The sequence below is a fragment of the Thermobia domestica genome, unplaced genomic scaffold (genome assembly GCF_964235325.1).
Source record: "Thermobia domestica unplaced genomic scaffold, izTheDome1.hap1.1 HAP1_SCAFFOLD_2060, whole genome shotgun sequence".
NCBI lineage: Eukaryota > Metazoa > Arthropoda > Insecta > Zygentoma > Lepismatidae > Thermobia > Thermobia domestica.
Genome location: NW_027657764.1, coordinates 9,629 through 20,166, shown reverse-complemented (window position 1 = coordinate 20,166; position 10,538 = coordinate 9,629). Strand labels below are relative to the sequence as shown.

Below are 10,538 nucleotides of genomic sequence, written 5' to 3'. Positions count from 1 at the left end.
AATCTCACTGTTCGTCTCAGAGACTCCGAAAACTATGGATTGGACACTATTATCAGTCCTTTTCGATCATTTCTATTTGTCTCCCCCTCCTCAAATTGCGGGAATGAATTTGGATTTAAACGGGATTGGAAGTGTCACTGTTCATCTCAGCAAACCCGAAAAGTATAGATTCGACACTAATATCGATCATTTTCGATAATTTTTAAATATATCCCCCTCCCTTTCCTCTAGGTTGAAGCGTCAAAGTAAAATAAAATAAAACACTCCAGGCCCGAACTGAAACTCATCTATGTATGAAATTTGATGGAGATTGGTTGGGTGGTTCAAGAGTTATTAAATCATAAATGTAGTCGATTACAGAACATAATGTTTTAAAAAATATGTAGATACTGTAACTTATACAATTAACAACAAAACTATCATCATCTGACTGATAATGACGTATCGATTTTTTAAAATTGTTATTTCCACTTTGAGGTAGTATAGGATCTATAATCCTATTTAGCACCTCTCAAAATCTGCCACGTAACAGATTTTTATAGGACTTCAAAGGTTTTGGCATAACTCAAAATAGACCTTATATTTTTACTTAAATCGACATAGAGATTACGACTCAAAATAACTCACAGTTTTTTTTCCTAAATGAAATACATGATTGTTTGCCAGCCGAGGATATGATAGGGTCTAAATGTTAGGAGAAAGGAGGTGTGGTAAAGTTATTCAAATAGATTTGATTTAATTTTGGGTTTAGCGTTCCTTTCAGCAGCGAGGCTAAATGAGACATGGAACTACAACGACTTAACGTGGACTACATGGACTTAACGTGGGATCCGAACCATATGAGTTCCTGCCGGGAATCGACCCGAGTTTTTTTCCCGCTAAAAGCGTTCACGCTAACCGCTTAAGCACGAACAAACTCTTGTTGAAATAGATGAACGAAACATTCTATTCTACGAAATGTGCCCTGAAGTCGAAGCTAGAGCAGTAAAGTGCTTTGCGGGTCCAACTCTTCCTTTATTAAGAGCTGTACAACTATCAACATATCTCATGGCTTAAGAGGCTTCATCCCGGCGAAATTAAAATTCCGCTAATTTTACAGTAATTATGTGATACCTTCAAATAGATAAAAGATAATCGAAATGTGGAACAAGAGCGCCCTAGACAATATTATTTTGCGTGAGGTACCGTTATCACAAGTCACCTAGTGGCTTTCCGTTTTCAGTCGTTTAGAAAACGCGAAAATAAATGCCGATTATCAAAATGGCTCGAAATCGAAAGCAGATAAGTGAGTCGTGATAACGGTATCTCATGTAAAATGATATTGTCTAGGGCGCTTTTGTTCCACATTTCGATTATCTTTTATCTATTTGAAGATATCACATAATTACTGTAAAATTAGCTGTATTTTAATTTCGCCGGGATGAGGCCTCTTAAGAAACAGAGAAGTTTATCATCAACTGTGGACAATTGTATTTTGTATCTTGTCAAATCAACTGAGACGGAATTAGTAGGAACTAGTGTTGCCAGCATCACGATAAACAAGACTTTCTCGTCTCGTCTAGAGTCTCGAAAAGTTTTTTCTCGTCTCATTTCGTAAATTTCTGCTCAAAATGTATGCCATAATTTTTTCCATAGGTTCATCCAGAGATTATCCGACTCCTTCTGCGTCACGACAGGTCCACCAGAGTGTGAGATAAAAACATTTTGTCCACATTTATTTTTAGATTATATTATGTAATGACTTGCGTATTATTTAAACGTGTATAAATGCTCTTACTCTTGAGATAATTCAATCTCTTAAACAATTTATAGTTTTTATACAACGAATCATACAACACTAAAACAGTGTTTGAGGTCTAAGACTTGGGGATCTAGTGTTGCTCACGAGCAGTGGCGTATTTAGGGGGTGGCTTCCGGGCTTAAGCCCCCCGCCCCCGAAATCTTACTTACTATAGTATAGTATATGAAATATCCTGCAGAATTTTCACATTTTCAGGCAAAGCCCCCCCGAAAGTTAGCAAAGCCCCTCCCGAAACAAAATCGTAAATACGCCACTACTCACGAGGCTCGAGAAATTTCTCGTCTTCTCGTCTGGACTCAAGTCTTGTGGGCAACACTAAATCCATCTCATGGTTTTTTTAGGAACGAGGAATAAGGCGAGGAACGAGGAGGTTTATCCCAAACAGAAATAAATCATTGAATTTATGTCGGGGATAAACCTCGACACAGCGCATATAAGAAGTTGCTAATCTGCATGTATTTGTCTTTGGCTGTGGTATTTGGTGATCAGAATGATTTATGTCAAGCAAATAGTGAAGGTTATATAATTCTCCGTAGACTTGCAGGAAAATCCAGCGTGTGCTCACACTCGCCATACAGAACCCACATCTATCAGTCTTGTAATAGAGTGCAATAACTAAACACCCCATTCCTTTCTGCTCTTCATGCGGAAGAGTGTGAATAACGAATCATACATCCGTGATATTATCCGAAAGCAATTTGCTTGACTTAATCTTCTAGTAGGATAATGTGAGTCCCCATACTGCCAAGACAACCTGACAATTTAGTGATAGACTCTGCTAGATCTCTTTGTTCTTCTATTCCTCTATCCTGGCCTCCTAGGTCTCCAGATCGAAGTCCTATACAGTACCTATGGAACTCAGTCGAATGATATTTTATTGTCAGCCGGATTCCAGCAACGAGCATAATCGAGCTACAGCAAGATATATAGCAAGCAGTAAGATACCATATTCCAGATAGATATCATTACCTTTACGACTACCTAACAGTCCGAATCAATAGTGCCAACCTTGCGATCCAAAATATCAATAGCAGGCGCTCAAATTCTTCAGTATATTTCAATAGATATTGTTAAAGCAAATGAAATATCGATTAACCAGTCTATAGGCATATTGATGCAATTTTGGAGCTATTTAGTTAAATTTGAATATATTTTTTTAAAAATATCATTGCACCAATGGTTGAAATGAGGGAAGGGGTATGACATACCCCTATCTCAAAAGAATTATGATAAATATACTCCTACCTCCAATAACTTGTTTTCGCGTCATGGTTACAAAACTTTGTCTACTTTTCTAGTTTATATACCACTTTTTCAGATTTTCCAATTCGAGCACTGCACTGCACTCATTTATAATTTATCCAAACTAAAAGCCAGATATCCTTTTCGTCAGTGAAAAAGTATGGCTTTAAAATAAATTTTTCCCCATTTAATAATGTTTATTAGAAAAATATCCAAAAGTATAACTTTTTCCTTTTATTTGGTTTTAACTAGTTGTTTTAAATCATTCTCCTGTTCGGATTTCACATTTTTTCCACTTGTTCGTTACTATTTTTGGTACTAAGTTACGGAGGTTAATGCACAATATAAAGAAAAATATATGAAATTAGAATACAGAATTCAAGAGCATATAACACTCAATGACTCACACTTAACTATCTAGTTAATATGTTTATTTATTTTAATTATAAGGAGATTTATTATTTTCTTTAAAAAAATCGTTCAGTATTTCTGAAGGCTAGTTAAAGATAATTCAAAAATTTAGGAAAGCTAGTAAAAAGTCAACATGGTTGGCAACATTGGTTGGAATTGTTGCTTGTGTGTTCAGAGTGGTTACACGAACTATGTATTTTTGGACACAGGATTCCAGCGTGCGACATACTAAGATTCCCATTATCTGTCATTTGCGACGAGGGAGATTTGGAAGAAGACAGATTCATGATCCACCAGACCTGATGACCTGAACAGATCTATGACCCGAAGTGACTCTGTGATCCGGCAGGAACCAGGGATGAATTGTCGTTATACTCATGGATAGTATGTATGAGCACACTAATGCAATTCTAACAAACATGATTTTCTCTTCTCTCATTGCCTCTTCACTAAATATATATTATTTCTAGCTTGTTCTTTGAGTATGTGTGTGCCAAACATTGCACTGAAAGATAACTACACGGTTCATCAGAGTTCAAACGCGTTAGAATAGGTAAGCTGTACGTGTCTCTTATAAGGGATTGTCAAAGATTAATCGACCTGTAGAACTTGTCGTTTAGAATATGAAAGATACCGCTGAGCCCAAAGAGTGTTTTGTTAAAGCTTTTTTTGCACAGTTTATGTTCAAAAACTATTATTCTTTTTCATTGTGAGAAGACGAATAAACCTTGAAATTGTATTTGAAATATTCAATACTTGATATCTTGATTAAGAAATGTCACACCGGGAATAAAAAAAAATACTGTATATTTCAATTTGAAAATCAATAACAATCTATTAAAATTCGCAGTACTGCTGCAGATATGATATTATGGCTCCTTACGAATCGTCGAATCTGAGAAATGAGACTCAGACCAGGCAAAAGTCATGGCCAAAATATCCCAAGTAACCCAAATGATCTAAGTGACCCAAACGACTCATGTGACCTGAATGGTAGAAGTGACCCAAATGACCCAAGTGACCCAACTTTCACTCCGTCATTGGTTCCATCACCCACTTTTTGTATACCGTTTTGGTCTATATCAGTGAATTCCTATTGGGTGTTCTTAACTGTGTGTAGCCCAGTGTATTTGTACATTTGTATATGCCTTTTTAAAACCATAAACACATATTCACTTTTATGTTTGATTTCACGTAGGAATCCATCGTTCACAGAAAGAGCTGAGTTCGAGTTGAGCTTAGCTTATTTTGTAAATTTATGAATTTGAGCGTGAATTTCGCCAATATTTTTCACTTTCAGCCTAAGGTGGGCTCAACTCTAATAATTAAGGAGTTGGTTTAACACAACTCCGTTCGTCCATACGGAAGACACAAAATCTCAAGAAGTGGGTACGGTGGCCCAGTGGTAGAGCGCTTACTTCTGGTGCATGGGGGTAACTGGTTCGATCCCCGGCCAACTAAGTTTGTGGTGGACAACATCGTGTCCCTGGGTTCTCTCGGGTTACTCCCGTTTCCCTTCACTTTCTTATTCCACCAATTTTTCCGTCATCATTCACTTGCTTTAATTATTGTCTCCCTTAGCCTAAAGGGTATAAGCGTGGGACGTTAACATGAAAGATGCTCTTCAAAAGAATTATTGTACATGACCCTAAACTAAAATACAGTTCTGTATGCATAAAAAAGCAGGCAGTCTTTGCACCTTGAATTATCAGAAACAATGTAAATCTTGATGTCATATTTGAATTTATTTATTTATTTAACAATCACTAGATACAGCTCAGAGACAATGTTATACTGGATATCTAATAACAACAATGGAAAGGAGTTGGGAAGTTATCGGCTAGGGCCTGTTTAGCAGGTCCATTCCGGCATTTGCCTGGTAGGACTGAGGAAAACCCTGGAAAACCTGTCACGATGGTCCCATGGGCGGAATTATGAGGGGGCTTGGGGGAATTGCACCCCCAACTTTTTGAAAAAATACAAATGCCACCTATTAAATTGCCACCTACCAAGACCTCCGAGACCGAACAAAATGACTGTCCTCCACTGCCCCTCCAGCAGACAATTCCTAGCTCCTATGTCGGAATCGAACCCACGACCTCCCGAATGCGAAGCCAACGCTCTACCATTTGAGCTATTTATAATGAAAGCTTTACGGCATCACACGGAGCATAAGAGGAAGGTTTGTTCGTATTTTTTAGAGTTTCTGTTAGTTTTTGGATTTTTTTTTTAAATTAATTTTATTTCTTCAAAGTGAAAGAGATTAATAGACATTCAAAAATTAATAGATTGAAAGTTAATTCTATATCTAATCAACCAATATAACTAGGAGGCACTTCATGTCAAAACTTGATCAGCCTGCACAATTTACACACTATGGAAATCACCAGCAGATATTCTGCAATTACATACTATTAATTTCTTCTAGAATATCACTCAGTATCATACGACAATGCAAACTAATTAAGAATGCTAGAAAGAGATATACACTAGCCAGTGGCGTATTTACGATTTTTTCCCGGGGGGGGGGCTTGGCTAACTTTGTTCCTGGAAATGTGAAAATTCTGCAAGATATTTTATTCTTTTTAATATAATAAATACAATTACGGAGGGGTAAGACTTAAGCCCGGAAGCCCCTTTTAAATACGCCACTGACATCAGCTATCATTTATTTCATTTCATTTCAAAATCCCAAGAACTTCTTAATAGATCACTTGGTCAAGATGTAAAAAGTTCAAAAGTTACGAATAGAGATTGTTGATAGAGGTGATTCATCCATTGGTGGTGATCAGTGGCGTATTTACGATTTTGTTTCGGGAGGGGCTTTGCTAACTTTCGGGGAGGGCTTTGCCTGGAAATGTGAAATTCTGCAAGATATTTCATTTACTTTACTATACTAAGTAAGATTTCGGGGGGGGGCTTAAGCTCGGAAGCCACCCCCCTAAATACGCCACTGGGGGTGATATAAGTCAATCATTTCCGCTTTTAACGTTGATCAGTATAGAGTAAAAAATGGTAGTAGATTGGCAAGAAGCTGTTTTCTGCAACCAATCAAGCGTTCCAGGAATACACTTCACCTCCATCCCTAATTATCTTCTAAAACTGCAAGTGATAGAAATTCAACTTCTGAGGATTCAAATATTGATTGAACTAAGATATATCAATATTCTGTATATAGATTTGATTTCAGTTTAGCGTGTTTTTTTTTTCAGGCTATATGAGATGTGGACCTACAGCTTAACGTGAGATTTGAATCACATGAGCTCCTGCCGGGAATAGAACCCAGGTCTCCCACGCCAAAGGCGCGTACGCAGACCGCTTCGTCCACGAGGTAGTTCTTGAGCTAAATAGAGCAAAAACGTAAAGATATAGCGAAAAGCGTATTCTTAAAATCGATTTAGCGTTCTACAAATAGATACCGTCTTCTCCCTTAACTCTCTATATCAAACCAGAAGTGGCGGGAATCAACCACTTCCGGTTTTAACGTCGATCACTAAAGCTGTAACAGCGAGAAGCAATTTTCTGCAATCAATTATGCGTCCCAAGAATATACTATATATATATATATATATATATATATATATATATATATATATATATATATATATATATATATATATATATATATATATATATATATGTATATGTATGTATACGAGGAGTGTTCAGTATGCTCTAATACTGACCCCCTTCCCCCTCATGTAGGATCATGATTTTAACATGTGTAGAAAGTAGATATCTTATGATGACTTTATGCCGCGGTGCAAGTTATTTAACCATGTACTTTCTTCTTTGCAGGTGTTTGCAGTAGAGCACCTGTAAGAACTCTGTGAAAATGGAAAATAGTGAGGTTTATCCGGTCATCAAGTACCTGCAATTGAAAAACTTACATCCAAGGGAAATTCATGACGATTTGGTACAAACATTAGGACAGTCTGCTCCATCATATCCTACAGTTGCGATATGGTGCCGTGAGTTCAGATGTGGCAGACAATCATGCGAAGATGCCCATGCAGGTGGGCCACCAGTAACAGTGACCACCGAAGAAAACATTGCGAAGATCCTGGACATGGTTATGGCAGACAGACGAGTTACTATCAGGTATGTAGCAGAGAGTATACGGTTGTCAACCGGCACAGTTCAAAACATTTTGACCAATCATTTGTGTATGAAGAAAGTCTCGGCACGATGGGTCCCGCGAAACCTGAATGCTGATCAGAAGAGGAGCAGAGTGACATTTTCAAGGCAAGTTTTGGACAGGTATCGTGCAGATCCAGAGGACTTTTTGACACGATTTGTGAAAGTGGACGAAACATGGGTCCACCACTTTGATCCCGAATCCAAACAAAGCTCAATGTAATGGAAGCACACCAGCTCCCCAACCCCGAAGAAATTTCGTGTTCAACAGTCAGCCTAATGGTTATGGCAACTGTTTTCTGGGATGCCAAGGGAATACTGCTGGTGGATTATCTGGAACATGGAACGACAATGACGGGCAAGTATTATGCTGACCTTATACCAAAATTACTAGGTGCAATAAAGAGCAAGAGACTAGGAATGTTGGCGCGTGGAGTGTTGCTGCATCAGGACAATGCTCCCGTTCACAAGTCCGGTGTTGCCATGGCTGCAATTCATACAGCTGGATTTGAATTGGTGCCTCATCCCCCTTATTCACCCGACCTAGCCCCAAATGACTTCCACTTGTTTCCACATTTGAAGCAGCATCTCCGTGGACAGGTTTTACGGGATGACAATGCCGTCATGGATGCTGTAATTTTTTGTGGTTGCAGGAGCAAGAGGACATCTTCTTCCAACAGGGTATAGAAGCTTTCGAGCGGCGATGGACTAAGTGCATTGAAAGGGCAGGGGATTATGTTGAAAAATAAACATATTTTCATTTCTATTATATTTTGCTTTCTTGATGAGTACTAGAGCATACTGAACGCCCCTCGTATATATATATATCAAACTCTCTTACGTAGTATACACTGTTACACTACTAGTTAAAGATATAAATACATATTTATTAACTTTTGTCTGTAACTAGCATCAATTATCGTCTTCGCTGGGTTACAATAAGAAAAAATAGTAATATGTTCTGTTAGACACTTTTTTTATTATTATTGAAGCGCTCTGAAATCGAAGAAAACAAAGTAATCTATATGGATAAAAAATAAATACTAATATTGTTGGCCGAATTTGGATTTAAACGGCATCGGAGATGTCACTGCTCATCTCAGTGACACCGGAAGCTATGAATTTGACACTAATATCAGTCATTTTTTAAAATTATTTTTATATACATACCTCCTCCCCTCCCCTAAGTTGCTCCGTCCAAATGATAAAAGAAAATTATTGCAGGCCCAAACCTAATCTATGTGGAAAATTTGAACGAGATCGGTCGGGTGATTCAAGTTTTATTGAGTCACATAGTCACTTTCAGTTTTACATATATAGGTTAGATTTCGCGTATGCAAGGTTGAGGAATCTGTACTTCACAGAAAAAAAGGTTAATGTAAACTGAGCTTACCTTACCTCATACTTTTCACTTTGAGCATAACGTTAGCTTAGCTCCTATAAGTTCACTCAACCCGGACTCATCTATCACAATGTTTTAAAATATGGTACGTGTTATTGTGTATTTCTGTTTTCATCTTTCAATAGTAGAATTACTATAGATTCAGAATTAACAACGAATATTTTACCATATTTTTTTCTAGAAATACCAAATAAATGCAACTCTTGCAAAGAAAGAAAGAAACTTAAAAATTAATAAAAATATTGTTACATCTTTCATCCTGCACAAGTCTGAAAAAAAATGGCTGCCATATTGAAATCATGAGATCAATACAATTCATATTGCAGACTGCCTGGGATATTGATTTGAAGAGGAGAAAGAGGGGAGTGCGCCGGCCCTGTCACCCTTCTAAGTTACTGTACACAGGGGGAAAAATCTTAGCTCCGTTGGTGAGACATAAGTAGAATTTTCAAAGATGTCTTACCCAAGGTTGCCTTCCTATCTATAACAAAGGACAAAAATATGCTCATAAAATATCCTTAAATGATCAAGAAATTGTGGTAACCCTTTTCCTGTACGTTCTTTATTAGTACCTATGAAATTTAATAGAATTAGAGAATACACTAAAATTGTCAAAAGTCTTCTAGTGTAACAGGTCAATTGACTTTTAGTGGCGTTATGTACGATTAGTGTATCAGCTCCCACCCTAAGACCAGAGTTCTTACTTGAGATAATTTCAATTTGTCTCATAATGCTAGAACAACATGAGAAGTTTCTCTATTCTCAGCAAGCATCGAACCTACGAACGTGGACACCATGAATATTACTGCTAATTACTTTATATATACAGTAAAATCACGATTATCCGTGGAATCGAATGGCAAGGGCACCGTGGATAGTGAAAATCGCGAATAATCAGGGGCGGACCAAGGCAAAATTTTCACCAGGGCAAAGTGACTTTCTGGCGCCCCCTAGTCCTAGGCTATATTTAACATTTTATTACAGTAATTTTAATATTTTAAACCTATTTTTCAAAAAGGAAAAATAATACTCAAATACATGATGTAGATATATTTAGTATTTAAAAATATACACATGGTATAAATTACATTGTGTTTTTATTATTATTTATGTACCGATATGTATAAACAAAAGCAATATCGAACAGCATTTATCGAATACTACTAATTGTGACATGATTACTAGTATATTGTAAATTGATTTGTTATATTAATAACATTAGAAGTCATTCTACCATATATCCGACTATGTAACAATCTATTCTAATGACATGAAATACCAATAAATACTTTCACAAATGTTGAACGTGTTTTACGCATAGCAACTTAAATAACTTTTTTTTTTATGTAGGTCCTAGTAGTTGATTCATAAAACGTATCTTATGAATTTGTGCAAAAACTGAACACTTACAAGACTAAAGCTTAATAACAGGTTTTATCAAGTATTAGAAATCCTCTAACTTTCGTAAGTTTGATAAGTAACCCATATCAAAGTCAATTTAGGGAACCTTATGAGAAAGCGTCCATATCTTTTTCTTTCATAAAA

General features: G+C 36.9%; 1 protein-coding gene across 1 annotated transcript; it reads left to right on the top strand.

The window, feature by feature from the left end:
* The first annotated feature begins 7,289 nt into the window (after nt 1–7,289).
* LOC145678208 (protein GVQW3-like) lies at nt 7,290–7,814 on the top strand. Its single transcript, XM_081748261.1, has one exon. The coding sequence runs from the start codon at nt 7,290–7,292 to the stop codon at nt 7,812–7,814; it is 525 nt and encodes a 174-aa protein (XP_081604387.1).
* The last annotated feature ends 2,724 nt before the right edge of the window (nt 7,815–10,538 follow it).